This window comes from Leptonychotes weddellii, chromosome 10, assembly GCF_054177405.1.
Source record: "Leptonychotes weddellii isolate Sample4059 chromosome 10, ASM5417740v2, whole genome shotgun sequence".
Classification (NCBI taxonomy): Eukaryota; Metazoa; Chordata; class Mammalia; order Carnivora; family Phocidae; genus Leptonychotes; species Leptonychotes weddellii.
This window is the reverse complement of record NC_138378.1, coordinates 37,928,584-37,956,347: the sequence shown is the minus strand read 5'-3', so window position 1 is coordinate 37,956,347 and position 27,764 is coordinate 37,928,584. Positions and strand designations below refer to the sequence as shown.

Sequence of the window (27,764 nt, the reverse complement as noted above, 5' to 3'; positions counted from 1 at the left end):
CACTGCTACAGACACTCCCGAGATCCTTGGGGAGTCCCTCCCCTCAGGCGTTAGCGCGGGCTCCTCCAAATCGCGCCCTTACGCTCTCACGATATCTTGTTTACGTCACAGCCTGTCGCCATCTTGGACTCTGGCTGAGTAATAAATTGCCCCGCGCAAGAGCGCGGGATTTCTTGAGACGCGCGTTGCTGAGAGTACTCGTTGCTCCGAGTCCTTGTCGCGGCCCTGCGGTCGGCCGTTTTCGCGTGGCCCGGAGCGAGGGTAGGCCACGCGTAGCTTTTTTGCCCGGCTCCAAGATGGACGGCAGCGGGGACGGGGGAGGCCGCTCTGGGGGAGCACGTGGCGCGCCGCTGGCCTTTCCCGGGGCTGCTGGGATGGTGGCGGAGTCCGGAGGCCTCCCGCCGCGGTCGGGCAGGGAGGCTGGCGGAGGCGGGGCCGCGGCCGCCCCTGAGAGGCGCCCCGGAGGCGGCGGCGGCCCAGCCTCTTCTTTCCCCGCACAGCCAGAAGGCCCCCGCTCGAGGCCCGCGTCGCCATGGCCGCGGTTCCCGAGTTGCTGCAGCAGCAGGAGGAGGACTGCAGCAAGGTGAGGCCCTCCTCGCCCTCATGCTCCAGGACGGGAGGCCCCGCCGACCTCCCGGAGCGCCACATTCCTTCCCCTATTCCTCGGGGGCCGCTCCTGCAGCTCTGTTTCCCCGCAAAATCCACCCCCACCCCCCGGCCACGCGGAGGCACCCGCCGGACCCCGCGCGCCCTTTGCTCCCTCCTCTTTGAGGGCCGCGGACCCGAGGCGAGAGCGAGCATCGCGGGACCGGTCTTGGTAGCACGCGTCCGGGTGTCCGGTACCGAGGGCGCGCGGCGAGTCTCTGGAGCTTCTCTCTGGAGACTCGAAAAGTACTCTCACGTAAAAAGTTGTGAAAACTCCTCTGGCTTTGTAAAGATTTGACGGTGAATGTGAAATCCACTTATGCAGTAAATGGCATATTTTGGTTTTGTTGCCTTCGAACTGCACCCCCACCCCCCCTTTTGGGAAAGCTTTTTGGCCCATATACTGGGGAAATTCCATCAAGTCAAATCTGAAGCATGTTCTTTAGAACTTTGTAAACGCCAAATGCGTCACTGCGGGAATTTTGTCATTTTTTAGTAGGTACTCAAATACTTGTTAAACTTAGTTTTTCCTTCCAAAAACTTTTGTGTTTATGTAAGCTAGCCCTATGCCCCTTAAATCTTGAGGTCTAAAAGAAAACTAATGCAGTAAGTTCAGGTTATCGTTCATTGGTCGTTTACACTTGTTAGTTTCGCAATTCATAGAGGTGGGTACGAGCCACAAGGTTATGTGCAGAATCATCATCGTGAAAGTTTTTGTGACAAAATTAAAAAAAATTAAGAATACAAAGCTCTCTCAAATGTAAGTAACCTGGAGGGCATCTTACAGAGTTCCATCTACTTAGAAGTCAAAGGCATCCTTTGATCCACACACAGCACGTGTGGAGAGACTTCATCTAGGAAGTACAGAAGTTAACACACAGCTAGCTGGATTCTTCCAACAAGGGTATCATTGCTACGTTAGTTATTGAAATGCAACTTTGTGTGTGAGGTAGGGTTTTTGATTAGGGTATTTTTTTTTTTTTTTTGAGAGTTGAAGTGTTTTTAACTAAACAAAGTGGAAGCTTGGTCATGATTCTTTTTAGAATACTATAGACATAGTTTTCTCTGAAGAAATTTAGATGCTGAATAGGAATTTTGACAGCAATTTGACGACCCCCTCCCCTCAATCTGGTACCTCATCTCTTGATCCAGAATCTGTTTCATATAGCTATTTAAAAGGACTTAACTCCTTCAACTGACCTTCTTATGTTACTGCACTATATTGTAGCGGGCTTTTGAAGTAATTTTCCCACCACTCTGAGCTCCAGTAGAATTGGAGGATTATAAAGGCTATTCCCTGCCAGTTTTAGTGGATACAGGAAAGGATTATACAGCATTATTAAGTTACAGAAATCAGGAAATAAAAAAACTTAATAAAATACTACTCTTACTCATGGCTTTGTTTTACCCCCCCGCTTTTTTTAAAAGATTTTATTTATTTGAGGAAGCCACAGGCAAGGGGGAGGGGCAGAGGGAGAAGGTGAACAGGCTCTCTGCTGAGCAGGGAGCCCGATGTGGGACTCACTGGGACCCTGGGATCATGACCTGAGCCGAAGGCAGACGCTTAACCGGCTGAGCCACCCAGGCACCCTCATTTTGCTTTCTTATGTCTGTGATGCTAGCCCTGTGCTGTGGATTGAGTCTAGGTGGTTTTCACTGTTAAGCAAAAAGGAGTTTGGGACAAATGTGAAATAACAGGAAGTCAAATCTTGGGCAAACTATTTTCTTGCCATAATACAGCTTTTAGTCAAGTGAAGTATTTTACATTTTTACAGAAAATGTTTTAAGTGTAAACCTCCCATATACTTACGGATTTACATGAGGATAGGGGTTCATGGGGTTTAGATCCACTAATAAAGTAGGGAATGTAATTGACTCTTGAGGATTTTGAATGCTCATGCAGCACGTACTTTTTCCAGCTTGGTCAGCAAAACTAAAAGGAGTATTGGTTTGTATCTGGTAGCCTGATATTTCCGTTTAGTTACATCCGTTAGTTGAGGGTGTTGGGATTTGTCTCCTTTCCCAGAAAGCAGTTGAGGAAAAGAGATACATGATTAATTTTGTTTTTTTAACTCCACTTTAGTGGTAGGAAAGATTGTATTTTGATCTTTAGAAAAGTAAGGTTTTACCAAGTCTAGCTCCTGAAAGGGTTAAAATATTAACCCATTTTAGGCCTTACCGTCATGATAAACTAGTACTGAGATTCCCCATTCCTCCAGAGTTCTCTGGTGTCTTGGAGTTTTTCATGGGTAGGCGAAAATAATTGGAGATTATGCAGGACCTTGTTTTTGCAAATTAGTTACCCTGGCCTTCAGTCATTTTGTGCTTTTCTAGGCTTTCTGGGCCTTCCCTTTGCCAAAAAGTCATTAAAATAGGTGGGCAGCATGTTTTTGAGTTTCTACTTAGAGTGTCATTGTGTATCTTTCTAAGTTGATGAGTCTCATTCCTGTTAGTCTAGCAAACCTATGGTAAATTGAATTGTGGGTCCTGATTGCCTCTTGGACTTTTTTTTTTAATGATAAATTGCTACTAGAGTGTAGTTAAGTTTAACACATAAGAAAAGCTGTGAGGTGATACTCCTCCCCATCTACCGCCATTACAGCTTGGCCCTTAACTAGTTGGTTATGTGGAATTTGGTTGAATGGGGTCTCCTCAGCCAGTCATTAATGTTTATGGTGCTGCTCTGGTTTGCAACTAGTTGTTTTTATTTTACTTATTTAAGGATTTTATTTATTTTGGAGACAGCACGAGTGGGAGGGGCAGAGGGGAAGGTAGAGATAGAACCTTAGCAGGCTCCACGCAACGTGGAACCTGAGTGGAGCCTGAGTGGGGGGTGCAATCCCAGGACCCTGAGATCATGACCTGAGCTGAAACCAAGAGTCAGATGCTTAACAGACTGCTACCCAGGCGCCCTGTGTGTTTTGGTTGTTTTTTAAAAATTTTATTTATTTGTGGAAGTTGTGGGGACACTATTCTCTTTCAGCTTGAATGAAGAGTGACCTACAATTTGTTATAGGAACAATCTTGAACTTTTAACAATACTACAGCAAGTCCAAATTTACTAATTTTTGTGGACTGAAGTTTATACTAAATGGTTGACTTCATTTTTCTCCTAATTTTCTACATGCCAGAAGTGTGACTTAATTAGAGGTGCCCAAACCTTAGTTCTGGATCAGTAACTTGTACACTGTGTCTGAGGATCCTTATTTTTTTTTTTTTTTTTAAAGATTTTATTTATTTATTTGAGAGAATGAGACAGAGAGAGCATGAGAGGAGGGAGGGTCAGAGGGAGAAGCAGACTCCCCGCTGAGCAGGGAGCCCGATGCGGGACTCGATCCCAGGACTCCAGGATCATGACCCGAGCCGAAGGCAGTTGCTCAACCAACTGAGCCACCCAGGCGCCCTGAGGATCCTTATTTGTGAATACTACTTTGGCAGGTCATAATCTGCTCACATTTTGTTTTTGGCTGTGAGGAAAAAGTGGCCAGGGGAGAATTTTCTACACTTTGAGATTCTCATTTGGTGAGACCTAACCATCTAATATAGAGCTTTATTTTATTTTATTTTTTTAAAGATTTTATTTATTTATTTGACAGAGAGAGACAGCGAGAGCAGGAACACAAGCAGGGGGAGTGGGAGAGGGAGAGAAGCAGGCTTCCCGCAGAGCAGGGAGCCCGATGTGGGACTCGATCCCAGGACCCTGGGATCATGACCTGAGCTGAAGGCAGACGCTTAACGACTGAGCCACCCAGGCGCCCTAGAGCTTTAGTTTAAAGCAGGATTTCTCAATCTAAATACTGTGGACATTTTTTGCTTGATAATTTTTTGTTGCGGTGAACTGTCCTGTGCATTGTAGGGTGTTCATCAGTATTCCTGGCCTCTATTAGGTGATCTCTCCCTTCCCTCCAGTAGTGAGAGTAAAATTACGCATTGTCAAAGGTCCCTTGAGAATCACTTCGTAACTTTTCTCCCTAAAATGTGTGGTATGTGTGGGTCAGTTTGTGTTACAGAGGTTAATATATAGTAAGCCTATTTCAGATTTTGTCAGATCTAGGATTGATAAATCCTAAGGAAATAATATGCTGTATAAAAACATAAGCATTGTTGACCATCTTTGGAATTAGCTTTCTTACCAGTATTGAGGAACCATATCAAAAGATGGTAAAAGGTGGTTTTCTTCAGCAGGTTCTGGGCAATTGAAGGTTACAGGGGCAGCTGTGTTTACCATGGTGGAGTTCAGTGCCACTTCGGAAACCTGAGGCTGCTGAGGCTCTGACACAGCACTCGCGGAGCATTGTGGGCCGAGATGCAAGCTCACGGAGAAGCGTGCTGTGGGTAGAACTGGTGTAAAATCCTGCTTTTTGAACATCTTGCTTTGTCAGGGCCTGAGTGCTTGAGGAAATTAGGCAAGAGTAGTTCTTTAGGTTAGTACTCCAAATGCTTCAAATAACCAGTGGTGAAAAGCTCATACAGTGAAGTTAGGCAGTATTTAAGGAAACGACCTAACTTCTAATGAACCCAGTTCTTTTGAGGAAAGTATTTCAGAGCTTTGTAAAATTCTGCCTTTACTTTTTGAAACAGCAGGAAGACAGCTGCAGGACATCTTGTCTCACATGAATGTGGCAAACTTCTCACAAGTATAAATTGAAGTTTTTCTGCATGATCTAGCTTTCCAAAAAGCTATTTCTTTACCTCTTAACACCTATTTATAATTGGCCAATGAGTTAACTCTTAAAAAGAGATCTTCCCCCAAAAGAGGAATGTGGAAATCATCAGCTGTTTCACACCCCAAATGCAAACCATAAATACCACAGGGGGGAGTGTGTAAGTTGTAGTTGGAGGAGCAGAGAAATGACTGAACTTCCTTCACTTTAGAAATTGGGTCCTTGGCTTGATTCCCTCCTGCTTTTCCTTTCACAAATTTGGTGTAATTTTTTAAAGTACTACTATGGTCTGGAGAGAAAGGGTAATTTTCTCAAGATAATTGCTTATGTTAACCTGCGGTGTGCATTTTCTGCCCGAAGAGTTTATGGTTTACTTGTTTTGGTGGGGCAGACTCGTAAGTTTTCATTCTAGTCCGTGTAAATTGTGAAGAGTACAAATGCAGATGTCAACAACTTCCAAGGCTTTGGCTTGGCCTTTCACAGAGAGCACTACAAAGCTTGAACATTGTGCTGATGGATACAGAGAACTGGTAAATGATAAAATTTTAAAAAGCTGGTATTGCAATCTTTGCATCTGAATGATCTGGGAAATGTGCTTTACCTCGGACTCAAAGCAGAAGAAACACCACCACGAAGCAGGCTGCCTTCTCTTTGTATGCTACCATTTGTGTCTCAAATTTAGATGACACAAGCTTAACTTCAGACAGTTCTCTGTACATGTTGCTGAACCACTTCATTGGTGGTAAAGGTCAATTTTATTCTCAAACCTATGTGTATTTCATCTTGGGGTGATCATAAAATAAGTTCATGAGGATCAGGCGGTGAATGTTTCTAGTATATGTGCTGCCTAAGCGAGCATGGTGGTTAATGTTTCTAAACACCCTCATCAACATAACTAGTGTGTAAAATAGCAGGTTTGTTTCAGAGGGCCCTGGACTTGATAGACCAGGAAACTGCTGGGAGCAGCCTTGGTGGGGAGGCAAAGGACTTGAGCTCTGAATGGATTTGTTGGAGCTACTTCCTATGTAGTGTTGGTTTATTGCTTCCTAGTAAAAGTTCTGTGCTACAAGATCATTACAGATCATATAGTTCAACCTATTTGTTTTGTGAGCTCATTTGAAAATACTTCAGGTATCTGGCATATAGATGGATTTCTTGAAATTAATGTATTTAAGCCAGTAATTCAACTTAATCTTTCTGGTTCCTTGTTGGAATTTGACTAGTTCATAGGCTTGCAGCTTTGTGAAGTGATGATTGAGTTTATCCATTCGCTGAGTGCGCTGCGCTGACCTTCTTCCAAGCCTCGGTTCCTGTTCTAGGAACTTGGGGCTCCGTAGCCTCCAAATGCCCTGCAGTCTGCGGTGTTCTACCGTGGGCAGCTCGTGTGTTGGTAGACTACCGGTTAGAATGGTTGGTGTCAGCAGGGATGGGTCCCTCTGGGTCCCATCTCACCAAGATGAGTGGTGGAAATCTGATCACTTGCTGCATCCCTTTATCTAGTTTTATTTTTTTTAAAGATTTTATTTATTTATTTGAGACAGAGAGAATGAGAGAGAGAGAGCATGAGAGGGAGGAGGGTCAGAGGGAGAAGCAGACTCCCCGCCGAGCAGGGAGCCCGATGCGGGACTCGATCCTGGGACTCCAGGATCATGACCTGAGCCGAAGGTAGTCGCTTAACCAACTGAGCCACCCAGGTGCCCTCCCTTTATCTAGTTTTAAAAGCATATGACTTCCATAGCTATTACCTGTGTTTGTAGACTGAAATTTTCCAGAAGTCTTTGGTTCTGTTCTCTTTGAGGACTAAGATGATATTGGCAGGCCTGAATTATAGGAAGGGGTGATCCAGTTGGTGTGGGAGGAGGGATGCAGGAGATGAGGACAAATATCTGTAAAAGCAGAGCTCATACATTGCTTATAGTTGATTGAATTGTTTCTCATGCACCAATGCTATGATGAAAAGCTGGAATTGAATGCAGATAATAAATAGCTTGTGGTTACCTTTCAGGATGGAGGAAAACATAACAAACACTTGGGGTAGCAATACTTGAACCATAAAGAGGGGTTTGGAGGAGGGTATGGTATTAGAATTTCTAATAGAGCACGTCTTATGAATTGAAACGGCGAAGTGTGTTTCATAAGTAGGGTCATGTGAGTCTTATTTTCAGAACTAATACAAATTTAGAGTAAGTCTGCAGCTGAGCATTTTTTTTTTTTAAATTTCCTCAGTAATGAGTATTGGGCTGAGCAAGGTGTACATACTTTTCCAGCTGAAATCCCGTTTCTTGGTTCTTGTGATCAAATTGAAAATCTGTTTTACAAGGCAGGCTTCTTGCCTGTTTTGGATCATGTTGTTAACAGACCATTCATGGATGACATGTCATATTGCCCATCTCCCTGAAAGGGGTCTTAGTTCCTAGGCAGTAGGAAGGATAACAAAGCAAAATCCTTAGGAGATAGAAACAGTTTAAAGGGAAGACTCATTGGTGTCACATGTGCTAGCGTATCCAACTTCTTCCTGTGTGCAAAACTGGTTTTATTTTTTATTTTCAAATTTTTATTTAAATTGTAGTTAATTAACATACAGTGTAACATTGGTTTCAGGAGCAGAATCTAGTGATTCATCACTTAGTGTAACACCCAGTGCTCATCAAAAGTGCCCTCCTTAATACCCATCAATTTATTTAGCCCATCCCCTGCCCTAAAAGTTTGATGTAAATGGCTATTCAGCTAGCCCCCATTCTAGCAGAACAGTTACTGTGAGATAATTATTTCCCATTGTGTTGTGTCTTGTCATTTTGGTTGTATGGTGCTAGTGTAAATTGGAGTCTGTAGTCACCATAACATATACCTTATGTAAGTATTTTCTCTGTTCCTCTTGTTGATTCTGAATTTCAGAATCTAGCCTTCTGTGTTGTCCAGTCACAGAGGTAGGTACCCTTTGCCATCTGTAAGCCATTAAGCCATTTGAAGAGAGAGCTTTGCAGTGGTATTGTCTTGTACCAGGGTGAGTCATAAGTAAGATTTGGACCAAAAGTGGTCCTTAGCGGCTCAGAGCTCCGCAAGCAGTATCAGATGTCTCAGCTGTAAAGGTGATAAACAGGTGAGGAAATGCACAGGGATTCTGTATCGAGTTTTTTCCTTTTCAGGTTCTCTTACCAAGCATTCAGATTTTTTTAAAAATATTTTATTTATTTATTTGAGAGAGAGAGTATGAGCAGGGGGAAGGGGCAGAGAGAGAGGGCAAAGCAGGTTCCCAGGACTCAAGGACCGTGACCCGAGCAGAAGGCAGACGCCTAACTACTGGGCCACTCAGGCGCCCCAGAAGAAAGTTTTAAAACTTCGTTGTTTGAGAGTAGATAACGTTTTGAATTCGATTCTCAGGAGGTACCTAAGGGAACTAGGAAACAGAAAAATTAATATGCCTAAGGTCAGATAGTTCTGAAGTTGGCTTCCTTGCTGATTTAAACAGCCATTCTAGGCATTTTTGGCCTCTGTGGCCCAAGTCAGACTGACAGTGTTGGCCTGCAGTGCTAAGCAGTACTCTGAATACTTATTTAGGATAGGGGATGGAGGTGTGTGAATGGGAGAAATACATGGAGGGGTGTTATCCTTATACCCTCCATCCTGGTGATTTATTTAGCAAGTACTGTGGCATGGGGCTATCTGGTGTTGTATTTGTTGACTAAGCAGAAGAAATGCTGACCTTTTAATCACACTTGTGCTTCCGGAGTCAGGATACAGTGCTGACTTAGAAGCTTTGAAGATTTCACAATTTTTTACTCCTTGATGATGTAGCTGCTTCATTATCTGGAGGGTTATATGCTTCTTCAGTACAAGAAAGTTCATTTAACTTGTGAATGAGGACTCTTGAGTTGGTGATGCCCTGAATGCTTAGAATTTTGCTAGTATCTTTTTTCCAGACAATTCTTTAAGGCTCAAATGCAGACTTACTGTGTTATCTGGGGGTTTTTTGGTGGTTAAGACTATCATGTCAGGTGGTTGGATTTTTGTTTGAATCCCTTTCTAGGGTGATGTGTCCTGGCAAAAAATGATAACATGCTGAAGAAGCTTGGATGCTTGGTATCTTATGGAAAGTCTTTTGAAACCTCCATTGGTTTTTGCTATTTCTTTGTGTCCTCGTTGCAAAAAACAAAAACCAAAACCTGATATTTCTATGCTGACAAAAAAGGAAGGTGGTAATATAGTAAGTAGTCTGGGGTTTTACCTCTCTGTGGGTGAAAGTATGGGAAGAGAGGAAACCAGAATAATTTGTTGAGTGGAACAAAAAGCAGTTGGGAAAGTCCATTGTAGCTTTGACTGAGGTGCTTAAATGAACCCATTTACTAGATTATGTTCCCCTTGGGTCTTTCAATCTTAATTCAGAATGTAGTCCATGTGGAGTTTGTAGACTCATGGAGTTTGCTTCAATTGTAGTGGGCCAAAATGGAATTGTCAGTGTTCAGAAATTGAGAGCTGGCTAGAAACCAGGATTTGTGACTTGGGAGCTGGAATCTTAGGAAAGAGCACCTTAGACCTGTCCCATGGGCTACCCTGTCTTTCCAGCAGTATCTCTTGTTTCTTTTATACCTGGCCTATTTATTTCCTGGACTACCAGATATAAACATAAGATAGTTGGCATGGCCAGTATTCTCTGCAAACAAATTTTGTGTGTATTTTGAGGTCTTTTCCAACACTGTATTTGCCCAGTGGTAAATGAACAGAAGGAAGGAAGCTTTTATCAGAAATGTCAGAGCTAGAGTCACAGTTGTGATAAAATGAAGTATCCCTGACCTTGAAGCTTTATCTCTGTTTGCAGAGATCTCATAAATGGACATGTGAAAATTGAACCAAAGAAGCAAATATTTCATAGGAGTCATCAAGAATCCATTTGGAAGAAGTATTGGGTTGAGATGTCAGGGACTGTTAAGTATACTGTATTAATACCTGAAGCCTTTGTTTGTATAATAACTTTATTATTTGAAGCTTCTTTCTTAGAGGAGAGCCATTGTTCTAGGGCTGACTGGTTTTTGCAGTTTAAAATTTTTAGTTGCAGTGCTCACTGGGAAAGGAGAGTACTGATTGCTTCTAAGATAGAAAGGGGAGAGAAATAATCCATTTTTTGTATGTGAATATATTTAATCTTTATAGAACTGATTGAACCAGACTTTCTAGTTTCAGAAGTTAAACCTTGGTGTTGAACTTCAAATTTTGAAGCAAAGAATCCAAAAGGAAATTCAGAGGGAATTTGCTCTGTCATCCTCTTAATGCCAGTCTTCACTTGGCATTCGCTGGGTTCGGTAATCAGTGTTGTGACGCTTCAGCACTAGATTACTAGTTGGGTGAGAGGGGGATGAGCTGCTTATTCCACATACACTGTCATGCTGTGTTTGTGTCAAATCTTCAGATTGACCATCATTGTCTGCTTTCAGAATTAGGAAATTTATCACGTTTTAAATTTAATAGGAAAGCCATTTTAACCACATCCCCCCAAGAATCTAGTTCTTCCAAAATTCTTCTTAAACTGGGAAAAGGAAATTGAATATTCTTTTCCTCTGAATTTCCAGATCACAAAATCGGTTACTTTTGCTTCCAGGGCAGTGTTCACACTTTGTCCTTATGTGTCACCACAGTGGGATTCTCCTAATTGAAGCCTTTGTTTTTATAATAAATCACATCTTGTGTCTAGATTTCTCATCTCTTTGAAACAATCCCTGACTATAAATTGTTCTCTCGAGCTGATTTTTCTTATCCTTCTTTCTTTTCCTTCTACTTAGGAACCCTATACCGCATGCCTGTTCTCTGTGTCTTCTCTTTTTCTTAGTTTCTAACTTCTTTCAGTTCTGTGTACTATCTGGTAATGCTTCTCTGTAGTTGGGGTATTTATGTGAGAAGTTCAAGATCTCATTCTGTCTACTTCAAAGCTGCTTTAGTTGAAATATTTGGTTAAGTGTATTTTTCTTGTAGACCTAAAATCATGTGGTTGCTTTGTTCAGAAATACAGGAATATTTTGGACCTACCCATTCATCTAAAGAGCAGGTTTCCCCACAATTTCAAATAAACTTAGGAGATATCTAAACTGACTTTGTTATAAATGATCTTGTATAGAATGCTTTTTAATTCCTAGCTTCCATTTTTGGAAGGATACTTTTTAACACTACAGTGAAATTGAAACTAATAGCCAAAAAATGTATTTCAGCTGAGATCTGTATCTGTGGACCTGAATGTTGATCCCTCGCTTCAGATTGACATACCCGATGCACTCAGTGAGAGAGATAAGGTCAAATTTACAGTGCACACCAAGGTAAGTGACAGAGTGACTTCAGTAATCAAAGCAGTGCTATGTTGTAGCTTTGTGATTCACAGTGGGCAAGAAGAGATGATCCTGAACCAGAATGGTTGCTGTTTGTTTGCAGTGTAGCGCTACTGCTGAGTGAGAACATCCCTCATCTTGCTTGTAGTGAGCATCAGATAAGTGCTCTTGCTTCAGCATTTTCCACTGTGGTGGAGCCTTAGGGCTGTGGGTATTGCTGATGTTCGTGTGGCTTATACTCTGCTTTATGAGGAAGCAAACCAGGCATAGTGATGTGTGGAGCCACTACCTACACAGCTCAAATCTTCCACCTTTGTTTTTATTTGCATGAGTGAGAAGTGCTTGCTTTTTCCCATATTTAGTAAGTTATTGGCCTTAGCCCCTCCTGCTCCTTGTGATTCAAAGCACTTTTTTCCTTATCCAATTTTTTAAAAAAGATTTTAATTTATTTATTTTAAAGATTTTATTTATTTATTTGACAGAGACAGAGGTAGTGAGAGCAGGAACACCAGCAGCGGGAGTGGGAGAGGGAGAAGCAGGCTTCCCCTCAAGGAGGGAGCCCGATGTGGGACTCGATCCCAGGACCCTGGGATCATGACCTGGGCCGAAGGCAGATGCTTAATGTCTGAGCCACCCAGGCGCCCTAAAAGATTTTATTTTAGAGAAAGAGAGCATGAGCAGGGAGAGAGAGAATCTTCAGCATACTCCCTGCTGAGCCTGGAGCCTGATGCAGGGCTCAATCTCCAACCCTGAGAACATGATCTGAGCCAAAAATCGAGTCAGTCTGACCCACCCTGATGCCTCATGTACAAATTTTTAATTTGACAAAGGCAATAATGCCTATCTGAAAAATGTGGAGAGTAAACGTAATGTTTCAGAATCCATCCTTTCAGGAACATTTTCAGTGTCCTTTCTCCTTCCATACTAGTTAAAATGTATTGAATGCTTGTCTTACACCAGGCATTGTAAAGGGTTTATATGGATTTAATTTTCTCTCTGTAATAACCTTATGATAGTATTGTATTATCCCCTTATACAGGTGAGGAAACTGAGCCACAGGTTTAAGTGAAATAAATGGCTGAAGCACAGTTTGAATTGGGCAGTTTGATTCTATACAAAGCTTTTGGGTTACATGCCATCTCCCACATACAGACAACGCTATCTGTACAGTCCTCCCCCATGTGGTTTTCTTTTAATACCTTGGTGGCTTGATTAGCATACCTCACTCAGGAGACAATGTGACGACTATGTGATTATATCTGCCTGAGTTGACCTGAAAGGTGGAGTTATGTGAAAAGAATTCCTTAAAGAACATGTTGAATCTTCAGCGATGACTTTTATAGTGAGGAGATCATGTGTTGCTGCTTTTGTTCTTGACTGGGTCTCACTGAGATGTTTTGATACACAGAATTTTCCCATAGCACAGCCCAGGAAACCCAAACCGCTTTATCAGAAAGTGGTGGTTACCAGTTAACTTTTTACTCTGTTCTTCACAGACCACGCTGCCCACGTTTCAGAGCCCAGAGTTTTCTGTTACAAGGCAACATGAAGACTTTGTGTGGCTCCATGACACTCTTATTGAAACTGCAGACTATGCTGGGCTTATCGTAAGTGCATTTTGGAAAATCAAATAATCACTGAAGCCAGCTTCTTCTACCTTCTTACTCATTTTGTTTAAAGAGACTTTTACCCATTTTTTATAATGGATTGTGAAAACTCTTGATTTCATCTACCAACTAGACCATGTACTATTGGTAAGGCTAAACTACATGAGAATCGTGTTATAGCTGTGAGGTGAAGCATACATACACTCTTAAGACCTGCATAATAGACTAAATGGTTTCATGGTTTGAATCTTCTCTACCTTTGGGTTTGGTATTTCTCTGGTACTTCCAGGCATCAAGTAGAATTGATTTCTAGGAAAACCTCAGAATGGTAATGGTGTACAATAAATTTCTCAAAGTGTCCTCCGCTCAAGGAGTAGAGGAAGCAGTTGTCTTTGTGCTAATAAAAGTAGTGTTGAAGCTTGTGTTTGAGAATATTCTGTTCACTCAAAATTGGAATCTCTAATTATCCTGTGGAATTAAAAATTACCTTTGATGTCTAGAGACTAATTTTGATGGTGCTTCACAGACTTCATTTTAGCACTGATTGTCATATATACATTTTAAACTGACATTGAAGCAGGCTAAACACTATTATCCCCTACAAATCATCCGTAATGGATAACCTGAACAAATGATTACAGTCTGAGTGCCCAGTCGTGGGGAGGAAACTTCTTTTATATGGCCAAAAGGAATAAGGTTAAGAGAAAAACAGTGGTTGACCTGTTAGTCCCACTGGGCTGGCTGCCTCCTTGTGCATAGGCACTGAGTAGAACATCACTGCCGGGACAAGGATGCTTGCGAGTTAACCTGCCTCTCCTACAGATTCCGCCTGCTCCTACAAAGCCTGACTTCGATGGCCCTCGAGAAAAGATGCAGAAATTGGGAGAGGGTGAAGGGTCTATGACCAAAGAAGAATTTGCTAAGATGAAGCAAGAGCTGGAAGCGTAAGTGGGTTTTCTTGATGGGGCTGTATCTTTTGAGAAGAACCAAAGTGGTGAAGTGTACAGAAACCAGGAGAAGCTGGCCGTTTTCTAAAAGTATGGCAGCTAATTAGTTGCCTAGTGCGCTGTCCTGTAGAACTATGTTTTGCGGTTGATTCCCTTGGGCGGGCGGGGGGGGGGGGGACGGACACTGGATAGATTGATTGTTTTCCCCCATGTGGACTACTTGTTCTAGAATGCTGGTCTGGCATAGTGAAGAAGTAAGCCTTTGTGTCTTTGTAGATAAGAACTCTTCAGGCTGCTGATAACGTACTAAGTCTTATTCCCTGAAGTTCGCTGACTGAAATATAGCTGAAACTAGACTGCACTGATGCGGTTGCAGAGAAGCACTCTGAATAATAATCACATTGATGGTTTGAAAGAAGTCCTAGGTTCACAGGAAGCATGTTTAATTTGGTTGTAATTATTTCAAACAAAACCGTATCACAGTTGGGGATTTGCATTAAAGTTAGTTACGAAATTATCCTTGCACCTCTAACTGGGCTCCCTCCACCACTTCCACTGTCAGTGTGGTGCCCATCTCAGCAGTTGTCCTCTGTGCTCTGCCCCACGGCCATATTCTCTAGGGCCAGTGTTCACACACCTCAGGTACTAAGTCATTCCGCACATGCTGGAGTACCTGTCATGGCCTGTTCTGAGAATAAGATACTGAGCACAACAGACTGAAGTCCTACCATTGAGAAGTTTAGAGTGATCTGTAATAGCTAGGTTGAGATAAAGTCCCTTTATAATGTGTGATAATTCCAAGCCTTATTAGACTTCAGTGCTATGTATGTGGGTGCAGGACTAAGGCATTTTCTTCGTTGTTTGACAGAAACCAGTGTTCTGTGGCTGCTAAATACTAGCAGTAATTGCATGTAGGTTTGGACTTGGTAGACTTGCTCTCTTAACTCCGGTTATAATATTACTTTCCCCTTTCTTTGGTTTATTCCACAGGTTCCCAAATGGCAAATGCCTTATTACTAATTAGATCAAAGGTTATACCAAAATGTTTTGGTCCAGTTCAGGTTTTTTCCCTTAGTGGCATGAGCAGAACAGTGGTGATAACCAGGACCAATACTGGTCGTTTAGTCGAGCGGTGCCAGATGAATGCCTTGTGTGCTTCTCTTCCAGTGAGTATCTTGCAGTCTTTAAGAAGACTGTATCCTCCCATGAAGTCTTTCTACAGCGGCTCTCTTCTCACCCTGTTCTCAGTAAAGATCGCAACTTCCATGTGTTCCTGGAATATGATCAGGATGTAAGGCATTTTTGTTCCATTTCCATGATCCAGTGAAAATGCACATGACAGTATTTCTTCCTATTCCCCAGCCCCCCTCCCCCACTTAGGGAAGGAGTGGGGGGAGGGGCAGGGGGAGAGCGAGAGAATCCGGAACAAGCCCCATGCCTATAGGGCACAGAGCCCGATGTGGGGCTTGATCCCACAACCCTGAGATCATGACCTGAGCTGAAATCGAGAGTTAGATACGGATGCTTAACTGTCTGAGCCACCCAGGACCCCCCATGTGACTGTATTTTTTTAAAAAAATACGCTTGAGGAGCACCATGCTGGCTCAGTCGGAAAAGCATGCAGCTCTTGATCTTGGGGTCATGAATTTGAGCCCCATGTTTGGGTGTAGAGATTGCCTTAAAAAAATAAATATACTTGATGGCCTGATATATTTTCTGAAAAATTGACTTTTAAAGTACTGAATTTTTTAATGGGACAATGGAATCTTTTTTTTAGATACTGTTTCCACCTCCCCCGTAGATCCATTTCAAGACATTTTTATAAAATGCATCAAGATTACTTTTCTCCCCTTTTAATAAAGGACCAGTTTTTGCCTTCAGTTAATTTTGGGATTGTTTGTTTTGAAAGGTTTTATTTGAGAGAGAGAGAACAAGCGGGTGTGGGGGCAGAGGGAGAGGGAGAAACAGACTCCGCACTGAGCGGGGAGCCTGATGTGCAGGGATCATGCCCTGAGCTAAAGGCAGACACCCAACTGACTGAGCCACTCAGGCACCCCAATTTTGGGATTAAGAGGAATTTCAGTTCACATTTGTTTCTGGTTACCTGTTTGTTGGAAGGAGTTGTATGTTTTGCCTTATTTTTAAGATTTTATCTGTTTGAGAGAGAGCGTGCGTGCGCACACAAGCTTAGGGAAGAGGGATGGGGAGAAGCAGCCTCCTCGCTGAGCTAGGAGCCCAACGTGGGGCTCCATCCCAGGACCTGGAGATAGTGACCTGAGCTGAAGGCAGACGCTTAACCATCTCTGCCACCCAGGTGCCCTGTTGGCCTTTTTTTTTTTTCTTTTATTTATTTATTTTTAATTACTTAATATGTTTGAGGCAAGCCGTGACTTAAGTTCCTCAGTATTGTCTAACCAGTGAAGTTAAGTGAACAACATAGAACAACAGTACAGTAATTCAGCCAAGGATTTAAAGGCCACTAACACATGCCTGGCTGGCTCAGTTGGAAGAGCATGCAACTCTTGATCTTGGGTCCATGAGTTTAGGCCTCATATTGAGTGTAGAGCCTACTTAAAAATAAAGTATAAAATAAAAGCCACTGAGACTTAGTGCCAGGTATTTTTTCCAAAATATCTTTAGGTCACGCTTTTATTTTATTTAAGATTTTATTTATTTGACAGAGACAGCGAGAGAGGGAACACAAGCAGGGGGAGTGGGAGAGGGAGAAGCAGGCTTCCCGAGGAGCAGGCAGATGCTTAACGACTGAGCCACCCAGGCGCCCTTAGGTCACGCTTTTAGAACTGTGACCTGTGTTTAGGTTTTGCTGTTTATTCCTATTTAGACTTGGTGGCTAAGATGGAATTAAAAGGTATCTTATGTGTGTTCCTATGCTAGTACACAGTATCACTTGGAAGATACTTAAGAGCTTAAAGTACTTAGAGAAATATGTATACCATAAACTATTTTTTCATGATTTTCTTTCTTTTTTTCCAGCTAAGTGTTAGGCGGAAAAATACCAAAGAGGTGTTTGGTGGCTTTTTCAAAAGTGTGGTGAAAAGTGCTGATGAGGTCCTTTTTTCTGGAGTTAAGGTAAGGGCTTTTAGCTGTTTGTAGAAAACTCTTCATGTTACATTTTATTTCTGCTGCTGCTTTTATTTCTTCACAAGAGATGTTTGTAAAACAAATGGTATTAACCTCACCTAAAAATTTTTTAAATTTTGGTTATTTTTATCTACTCATTGAATTTTCACTTATATTCCTAAAATATCCTGTTCTCTTAAGTGAGGGGATAAGAACAGTCTCACACTTTGTTCTTCTTTTTCTCCTTTTCTGTACAGAGAGCGGTTACTCAGTTTATTTTTTAAAAAGAAAATAAGCTACAGGATTAGTATTTCATGCAATTCTCCAGGACTACTGTCCGTTTTGGTAGTCCCAGCCACACCAGATTTTTAATTTTATTTGCATGTCCAGATTTCAAGGATCTGATGTGAAGAAAAGAATGTAAAATATTAAAAGTAGTTTCACCTGTGTTTTGTTTTTGTTTTTTTTTTATAATGTGGCTACTAGAAAAATTTTAAATAGCACATGTAGTTCACATATTTCTGTTGGACAGAGCTGTTTTAAAAGACTAATAAACAGGTCCCTCATTACCCTCATGGGTGATCTTTATCTCACTCCTTAGCCCCTTCCATTTTTTAACTGAGTTACCGTCTTGTGTTTAACTTTGCCACTTGTTGAGGGCTTGAGCAAGGGGCCCAGAGTGTAGGTGCTGAGTAGAGAGCATTGTCAGGAATTTGGAAACTCTAGGAATTTCTCTTTGGTGCATTTTAAGGTGTATGGGGCTGTCTTGTACTCACATATCACAGGATGTTTGGCATCCCTGACTGGTGCGCACCAAATATACCCCCCATACAAACAGATGTGGGTATCCACTGCTGAGTTGTAACCTGCCAGCCAGAACCACTTCTCTGCCAGGATTGCTGGATGTTAGAGAGGATACCAGAGTTTTCCTGGGCATTGTTGAATGACTCTTAAATTGTTTTCTCTGTTGACATTTCCTGCCAACGCTTGAGTTTTGCTGATCTTGGGCATGAAATGCTGTCTTGTCAGTTTGGCTTTCCTTGGTCCATAAAGGTTAAAGTTCTTAATGCATGAGGTTATTTTCTGAATGTTTCTTCTAATGCATAATACATTCGTATTTTTAAGAGTTTTGCTTCTTAAATTTCTTTTTTCCCCTTTTAGGAGGTAGATGACTTCTTTGAGCAAGAGAAGAATTTCCTCATTAACTATTATAATAGGATCAAGGATTCATGTGCAAAAGCTGACAAAATGACCCGATCTCATAAAAGTAAATACCATTCACCCACTAGCCACTTAGCTTTGCTCATGTGCTAGCTCTGTTCATATAAAAAGGGCTGTCCTTGTTTCTGCAGATGTTGCAGATGACTATATCCACACTGCAGCCTGCCTGCATAGCCTGGCTTTAGAAGAGCCCACGGTCATCAAAAAGTAAGTTTTTGTTGGAAAAGCATTTTCCCTCCTCCCCTAATTGAAAAGCCCTGAGTGGTGTAATGAGGAATGACTGTATAGTTTCACTTCTGCTTTTGAGTACCAGCTCATCAAGAGTAGAGGATAGTATAGTCTGTAGCACTCAAATCTTTATACACCATGTGAACATAGACACAGTTTAAGATGTTTGTAGGGTACTCAGAGGGCACTTCTATACCAAACATGGTAGCTGTTGTCAAACACTCCCCTTTTTTTGATTTAATTCTGGAGTTGTCTCTGAATGAAGTTTGCCTTATATGTTCTCTGGCAAGTGGTGTTTCACCTGGTAAAGCCATGGAATTAAGAAATTTGTTTTGGTTAAGGTGGTCTTAAGGGTAATGCCATGACCCCAGTCTGGTTTGAGCTTTTTTATATGAATTCACAGTTCCTCCATCCTGGGTATTTCTGGTGTGAGACTGCACTCTACTTAACAGTTAGGGCTTGGTATAACAGGTGGTGGTGGTATTTCTGATTTGAAGATGGAAGTCAGGCTAATGTCAAAATGAAACAGTAGCTTTTTAAAAATTTTATTTTATTTTTTTTTATTTAAATAGCGTATTTATGGTTTTGGGACACCCATGGTGGCAGCTCATTAGAACCTGCCCTTGGTTAACACAGCATTGACATTGGTTAAAGACTATCTAGGGACACAGTATCGGCATGGCAAGGTGGCTGAGGGGCACTGAGAGAGGGGTTGATAGCCACGAGTGTGGCACTGTAGATGTGCTCAGATCTGTAACCATCTTCTCTACTAGATTGGGCCAGTTGGTGATGAAAGTACTAGTTTGCTAAATTAATTCTAAAGCACCAAACGCTCAGATTCCTGCGTTTACTCATTCATGTCTTACTGAGAAAGTCCCGTTTCATACATGATTTTAAGACCTTAAGCCAAAATCATGTGTATCTTTTCAGGTACCTATTGAAGGTTGCTGAGCTATTTGAAAAACTTAGGGTAAGGATTTTTATGTTGGTCTTCATTATATATTTTATAATCTGTAGATTTTTGCTTAGATGATGGTGACCTTTACTTTTTTTAATAGAAAGTAGAAAGTCGAGTCTCCTCAGATGAAGACTTAAAGCTGACAGAGCTTCTCCGATACTACATGCTCAACATAGAGGCTGCTAAGGTAAGGCAGCAGGTGTTTAACTCATCAGAACAATACAAGACCACCTTGCCATGACCCAGAAGAGGTCTCCTGTTAGAGATGTATTATTTTGTTCTTGTTTTTGTTGTTGAAAATGAAAGAAGGTAGGAGTTTGTCAGGATTGTTTGTGTAAGTAATACTAAATAAAGAGGTAAACTGAGACAAGTTTGGCCAGAAATTGAGTTGATCTGGGAATAGCAGAAGAATTGCAGTTCAGGAAACAGACGCTGTAGCCAGCTACAGGCAAGTGCGTTAAGCGTTTGGGCTGGGCTTGTATTTAGTAGGAGTGTGAAGAGAGGGACATCCAAGCAGTTAAGTTCATTGGCTTGAGGATGTTTGTGCCAAGAAGTGAGTTGATCAGACAGGAGATAAGTCTCTTATCTTCTGGGTCTTCTATAAATTGGGCATTTGAAATCAGTCCCTTAGTTCTTAGGTTCCATTCTTTTGAGGGCACGTGTGTGAGATTCTCCATTTCATAGCCTCTGGTTCCATTTTAGATTGAAATCTTTTTACAGTAACATACCTTTTTGTGGCATTGTGTCCTTAGTTTGTATCAGGAGCAGTAGGAGTGGTGCTGAGTGGACAGATAGTAATTCGGGGGATTATAGGTTATTGGATGTGGGTATAACCGAACACATTCCAGAAGGGCTGTGAGGGAGAAGAGGTTTTGGGGTTTTGTGAGTTTTTTATTGAATTGCAGTTTTTGAGTCTATAAACCATTACTCACCAAAACCAAGACTAAGTGGTAAGCAGAATGACCTTTGGGAATGAAACATGCTTTCACTGGGCATAACACTGCCCTGAAATGTCATTAGGAAGTAGAAATTCATGATTTTCCTCATAGTTTCATTTTTAGTTAACTTGTCTTTTGGCATGTTTCCTTAGTCTTATATTTGGATATATTTTTATATACTTCAGACTATATTTCTTATTTTGTATTTTAATGGACTTGAGAGCTGATTATAAACCCAAGTTTTTTGAGTGTACACAAAAACATGTATGTTGAGCCTCCTGTATCTATTCTGCTTTAAATATGGTGGTAACTTGTACATTGCTGGAGATTGCAAATAGTCTTTATTTCGGATGTGAGAGCCTCTGTTGGACTTGAGGCAGGGCTTGTGGTGGGGTAAGGTCAGAAGAACGTTCTTCCTGCTGCCTCACTTGTGTTCTAGTAGCATCACTTGACCCGCCCAGCAGTGCCTGCTGTTTTGGTAGAAGTGATTAATTTTCTGAAACTGCTTTCCATGAGTGAATTATGGAAATGATTCGATCCTTTAGTTTTCACTGTTGGGTGTTTTTTTTGTTTTTGTTTTGTTTTGGGTTTTTTGGATTTTTTTTTTTTTTTTTTGATCCATATAAAGAATTTCCAAAAGCTCTCAACAGTGCTGCAAGAATTGCTGTTCCTAGGATAATCTTGAAATAAAAAAAAAACATAATGGAAGCGGGGAGAGTAGAAGTGGACTAGATTGTTGCCATCTGACATTTCAGACAGTGCATTGGCACTGTGATACTTGGGCCTTTTTTTTTTTTAATTTTAGAGTAGTTTAGATACTTATTCCTCCTGTTTTGTTCTCTAGCCATTTTTCAGGATAACTTTAACTACCATTTGCTGTCTGTTAATTTTTTTCTCAGGATCTCTTATACAGACGCACCAGAGCCCTCACTGACTATGAGAACTCAAACAAAGCCTTGGATAAGGCCCGGTTGAAAAGCAAAGATGTTAAGTTGGCTGAGGCACACCAGCAGGAATGCTGCCAGAAATTTGAACAGCTTTCTGAATCTGCAAAAGAAGGTTGAGCAGGGCTATTTACTTTTTGCTTTTTATTTGGAAATAATTTCAAGCTTATAGAAAAAAAGTTGCACAGATAATGCAGAGAACACCTGTGCATTGTTTACTTGGAGTTCCCTAGCTGTCCATTTTGCCTCTTCTGCTTCGTCACTTGCACACACACGTAGTGGCACGTGTATGTTTATAAATGCACACGGGGTGGAATTTTCTTTTCCTTTTTCAACCATTTGAGATTAAGTTGTATCTACTGTCCTTTTATCCCTAAAAAAACTTTGTGGTGTATTTCTCTTATATCCCTATAGTATACTTACTGACTTTGGCAAACTTTGATGCAATACATTCCAGCCTGTTGTCTATATTCCCATTTTGTTGTTTGTCCCAATAACGTCCTCCTCTCTAGGATTGCCATTAGGTTACCGTAGCTCTTCTGTCTCCTTTAATTTGGAAGGAACCCTTCTCAGGGACCCCTGCCCCTGCCTTTTTTTTAAAATGACATTTGCAGGGATGCCTGGGTGGCTCAGTCAGTTAAGCGTCTGCCTTCGGCTCAGGTCATGATCCCAGGATCCTGGGATCAAGTCCCGCATCATGCTCCTTGCTCAGCGGGGAACCTCCTTTCTCTGCCTGCCACTTTCCCTGCTTGTGCTCTCTCCCTCTCTCTCTCTGAAAAGTTAATAAATAAAATGTTAAAAAAAAAAACTATAAAAAATAAAATGACATTTGCCTTTTGGGGGACCACAGTGTCTGCAAATAGTGTTCTTCATTTTTGGAATGTTTATTTCCTTATGAATAGGTTCTGGTTATGCATTTCCAGGAGAATACTATCTGAGTAATGTGTCTTTCAGGTGTCTCATCTGAGGGCACCTTATGTCCCATTTCCCCCTCATTTGTGGTGTTAAGTTTGATTACCCAATCAGGGTGTTGCCCAATTTCTCCACTGTATAGTTAATCTCCCCCCACTGCCCCCCGCCGTGCCACTAATCAGCAGTGTGTGGGGAGACAGTTTAAGACCTTGCAGATAGCCTGCTCTTCATCATACTTTCTCCCTAAATTTAGTCTGTGTTGATTCTTGTCTGAGCCAGCCTTTACTGTGATGGTTGCAGAAAGGCAATTCCCCTCCCCCAGTTCTAGCATTCTCTTTCCAAGCCCTTGGCATCATCATCCTTTAAACACAAGCCTTCCCTTCTTTCCCACATTTCCTTCCTTGTCATTATTAGAGACATGGGTTTTTGTTTCTGTTTTTTAAGATCTTATTTATTTGACAGAGCATGTGAGTGAGCACAAGCAGGGGGAACAACAGAGGGAGAGGGAGAAGCAAGCTCCCTGCTGAGCAGGAAGGATCATGACCTGAGCCGAAGGCAGACACTTAACCAACTGAGCCACCCAGGCGCCCCTGGGTTTCTATTTACAGAATTGTGACAAGATTTGGGTGCTAAGTGCTCATTCCTCCTGGGGTATGTTTGCTTCTAGGCCCTTCAGGAGACAGAGCCAGGAAATGGAGGGGTGTGTAACTCTTTTCAGAAATCATGAGTCCATGGTGGTGACTCAGTTCCAATCTATAGCCTTGGGGTTCTTTCTTGCCTACCCAATTCCAGAGTAGGGGGGAATATGGCTTAACTTAATTCAGGAGATAGAGTTCCATTTCCACAGAACAGGAGTGTAAATTGTAGTCTTCTCTTTAGGGGGGTCTCACTACCTGGCAGTTCTCAGGGGACAATGGAACATGCCAGAAAGTAAAGAATGTATTTTCCTGAATGTGAATGTAATTATACTGATAGTCTGTACCAAATTCACCCCCAAACTTGAGTTTCTGTGAGAAATCCCTATCTCATTTTATTTTATTTATTTATTTATTTTTTTAAAGATTTATTTATTTATTTGAGAGAGCGAGAAAGAGAGAGAGTACATGAGAGGGGGGAGGGTTAGAGGGAGAAGCAGGCTCCTCGCTGAGCAGGGAGCCCGATGTGGGACTCGATCCAGGGACTCCAGGATCATGACCTGAGCCGAAGGCAGTCGCTTAACCAACTGAGCCACCCAGGCGCCCCCCTATCTCATTTTAAAGCCTTTGTTTTCTCAGAACTTTTTCCCCCTCCCCTGTGGTTCCGGAATCTAAGCATTATTTGAAAACGTTCTGATAATAGTGAGCCTTTGCGTTGGCACATTGTTTTCAGTACTATAATTCCTTAGCTGTAAGAGACAGAGCTTCTCTGTACAAAAATCTTGAAAGGGGCATGCACATATGCTCGCTTGGCTGTCTTTTGGATTCTTTTCAAAGGAATCTCCTTGCTGCCATGATAAAATAAATTTTTGCCTTTTGTTTTTAATTAGCTACTTTAAATTTATAAGGAAAAGAACAAACTTCAAAACTCCTGAGTTGAAATCTTAAGTTGTTACATAGGCCAGAGTTTACTAGCCCTGACAACTTCTGAGGGGATTAAAGAAAAACCACAAAGCTTTAAAATGGTGCCAGTTTAGGCCTGTCCTTACCTAAGATTTGCTCCTGTGTTAGATTTTATCCTTTTTATTCAAAATAAGCCTGGTTATGCTATATTTAAAAGTACAGCGTTGTGTAGAATACTGCATTGAATGGGAGCATAGTACAAAAGATGGTGGTGTGGACAGGCATCACGGGAGAATGAGACAGGTTAGCGTTGAGTCCTGGTCCTGGGTGCAGGCCTAGAGGAAAGGAGTTTATCCTGATCTCTGGGAAGACCTATTTAGTATATCCAAGGTAATGTCATTAACCCTCATGATAAGATTTGTAAGTTTTTACTTTTTAATGTTGGCTGCTTCATCTTTCTTTTGGTTGGTGCTGTGTAGACCTGGTACAGGAGGGTAAGTTTGCTCCTGAGGACCAAGAGTGCCAGCTTGAGCTGGGGAGGGCTTTGACCAACGGAGTGATGACCAGAACTACACGTTTATGAAAGGAATCCAAGGGAGGAAGTACTTATTTTTGGTTTACCCTAATTTCTAATGGGGCATTAATCCTGAATAATGTTTGGTGATAGAAAATAATAGATGTAAAGGTGGCATGTTGTATAGATCATATCTACAGAGAAGCAGTCTGAACATAAGCAGTAGTTTCACCACAAGTTTAAAAATAATCATTAAAGAAATAGCCATTGGTGCGGGTATGTATATGTGGCTCACCACCTCCGCAGCCTTCTTTCCACAAGTACTGGTGACTAGAAGTTCAGGGCAAGACTGCTCATTTCATAGATTCTCCCAAGTAGTCCGTGGCATTCTCTGAATTTTGATGCTCAGTAATTGGGTGCAGTGCTAGTGCTCATTTTAAAGGCAATGGCAGGGGCGCCTGGCTGGCTCAGTAGGTCGAGCATGTGACTCTTGATCTCAGGGTTGTAAGTTCGAGCCCCATGTTGGGTGTAGAGATACTTAAAAATAAAATCTTAAAAAAACAGGTGGGCGCCTGGGTAGCTCAGTTGGTTAAGTGTCTGCCTTCGGCTCAGGTCTTGATCCCAGGGTTCTGGGATCTAGCCCTGCATCGGGTTTCCTGCTCAGCAGAGGAGTCTGTCTGCTTCTCCCTCTCTCACTCCCTCCCCATTCATGTTCTCTCTCTCTCTCTCAAATAAATAAAATCTTTAAATAAATAAAGGCAATGTCAGGTATATGTCCCAATTGCAGAAATAATATGAGAAAATGTGTGTATCAGTTTTGGAGATTATATGTAAGAATGATATTTAGAAGTTAAAGATGGAAATTGTTCAGCTTTTGTTGGTATACATTCTTTTATAGAACTAATCAATTTCAAACGAAAGAGAGTGGCAGCGTTTAGAAAGAATCTAATTGAAATGTCTGAACTGGAAATAAAGCATGCCAGGGTAAGTGTTTTCCTCCAAAGTTTCCTCCAGAAGCTTTTTAGGGTTCCCCCTGTCAGGTTATTTCCCAGTTCACTATCTCAGTATCATTGGGCAGATGAGGTTTGTTTTGTGGTATTAATCTCCTGTGCGATTAATCTCCTGTGATGTAGGTGGGAGTCACTTATTGGATTTTTTCTGCTGCAAACCAAAATTCTACAACATCATGATGAAATACTGCTTTGGAGAAGAGCATATTAGTGTCTTAATATTAATTTCTTTTTTTGTTTAGAAAGGAAGAACTTCCTTTTTTATTTAATGTCTGTAGCTTAATTTGGTACAGAGAAGATGGAGAAAAATGGTTCTCAATTTTGGGTACACATTAGAATCTCCTAAAGGAGCTTTTAAAGACTTTTTGGTGCCCAGAGCAATTGGCTCAGTTTCTGGGCATGGCTCCTCCGGTGGTTCCTAGGTGCATCTGTGTGTGAGTCCCAGAAGTGCTGTCTGGCCCATCAGCATTGGTTAAGCAGGAAGACTTTGAACATATGTGTGTATTTTGAATTTCTTTATTTTGACTACAACATTTATTTACTTTTTGATTAAGTCCAGGTCCTGTTGTGTATGACCTTTTAAATTGGGGTTTTGGAGTGTCCTGTATATGTAAATCATAGCATAATGTTGAGTGTTCTGAGTTTTCTCAGTTCCTCTTTGTAAAGCAGTTTGTGCTAAGTTCTTTACGAATATTTATCATTTGTAATCTGAGTTTTTAGCACTTTTTTTATCCGGTCTTTCCAGGGCCTTCAATTTCAAAGAAAAATTCTTCTATAGCATTTAGGTTACGTCATAGTAAGCAAAATGGGCAGGATTGCATTGAGAGCAGACCTGCAGTGGAGCTGTGAGCTTCTCCAGGTGGCAGTCCCAGACCCTCAGAGGGAGAGGAACTCCACAACATGAAATTGGGGTGCAGGTTGTAGGATGAGGTTCAGTTGAGATTTAATGAAGAAAAGGACCCAACCCAATTTGGCTGGCTTTAAATCTCTTGTGAAAGTTTAAGAGTTGGGTTTGAGTTGAATTCTTACAGATATGTAGGAGGTCTGGACTCTAGAGAGATTCATTGGTCTGCCTCGACTTTTGTCTTTCTTCCAGAACAATGTCACCCTCCTGCAGAGCTGCATTGACTTGTTCAAGAACAACTGATCTGCCTTTTCTCTGAATGAAGGACACGAATGTGAAAGAAAGCCAGCATCACTTGCACTTAAATCATCACCACAGAAGATTTATTACCTTTGACTTTAGTTTAAAATTATGTGAATAAATATTTTGATTTCTAAAAATCTTAACACTTAACCATGTTGGTTTAAAAATATTTCTATTGCATGCTAATTGGACGTAACTAATCTTTTCCTTATGCATTTAATACCTCAAAGTGGGCAGAATCTACATGCTGAGTTTTCCTGTAATTTGTCTTTAGTTATAAAGAGTGCAGGAAACGTGCCTTCTGGAACCAAGTACAAGCAATGGCTTGGCGCATGTTGTCTCGTAGTTTCATGTGTCCATGTCCCTACAAACCAGTTAATTTAGAGTAGGTGCCACTGACAACAAATAAGTCAGCTGCTTGTTGCAGGTAACATATACATTCCATTTCTTAATGTAATTTCCCCCCCCTTACACTCATGGTTCTTTAGTCACCTTAAGTGATTGTACTATAACAAGAACGAGAAAATCTCATTTATATACCCTTTGCAGCTCCATTTTTTGTAGTTGGGATATAAATATTTGAGGGGAGAGAAATATCTTAGGGTATAAAAAAATAATATGGCCTACTTTAGAAGATGGCCAGTCTACGTTAAGATGTGCGCAGCCCCCTTCCTGACTGTAGGGGGAGATGTGTGTGTGTGTGTGTGTACTTTGTATAATAAAATAATAAATCATGTTACCATACGGAGTGTTTCTGGAAAACAAGGCCCAAGTGTGCCCCAAGACTGCAGTTGGTGCTAACCCTCTGATGCTGAGGGCTTCAAGGTCTCTCTGCCCACAGTCCTAGCCTCTGTTCTAATCCTAATGTCTTTTGAGACGACTGACGGCCAGTTTTTTTAGAAGGTCTCCAGATCGGGTTTGCCTGGCTTGCTCATGGGTTCAATTCGGGTTTGCATTTTTGACAGGCTTAGCATAAGTGATGCTATGTCCTCGGAAAGGCTGCATCGATCCTGTTGTTGGTGATGACTAGTACCTGCCAGGGGTTCCCCTGTGAAGTTTTACATCTTACCCTTTGTAGGTAACTATTGGGAAGATCCTT

At 41.6% G+C, this 27,764-nt stretch overlaps 1 protein-coding gene and 1 non-coding gene across 3 annotated transcripts; both read left to right on the top strand.

Annotated features, from left to right (window-relative positions):
- Positions 1–127: 127 nt before the first annotated feature.
- Positions 128–27,404, top strand: SNX5 (sorting nexin 5). 2 transcript variants are annotated; one of them, XM_006748205.3, is made up of 14 exons: positions 128–261; positions 501–583; positions 11,507–11,611; positions 13,117–13,227; positions 14,050–14,171; positions 15,342–15,465; positions 17,169–17,264; positions 18,417–18,522; positions 18,608–18,683; positions 19,635–19,674; positions 19,763–19,849; positions 21,500–21,659; positions 25,407–25,492; positions 26,615–27,404. In XM_006748205.3, exons 2-14 carry the CDS (start codon positions 533–535, stop codon positions 26,663–26,665), a joined length of 1,215 nt encoding a protein of 404 aa, XP_006748268.2. In that variant the 5' UTR covers positions 128–261; positions 501–532; the 3' UTR covers positions 26,666–27,404. The 2 variants fall into 2 exon arrangements, with proteins under 2 accessions (XP_006748268.2, XP_006748269.2); XM_006748206.3 differs by lacking the exon at positions 501–583 and having other exon boundaries at positions 141–261.
- LOC115937363 (small nucleolar RNA SNORD17) lies at positions 6,552–6,788 on the top strand. The gene has a single exon (XR_004072662.1). It is a non-coding gene; the product is annotated as a small nucleolar RNA SNORD17 (small nucleolar RNA).
- Positions 27,405–27,764: the final 360 nt, after the last annotated feature.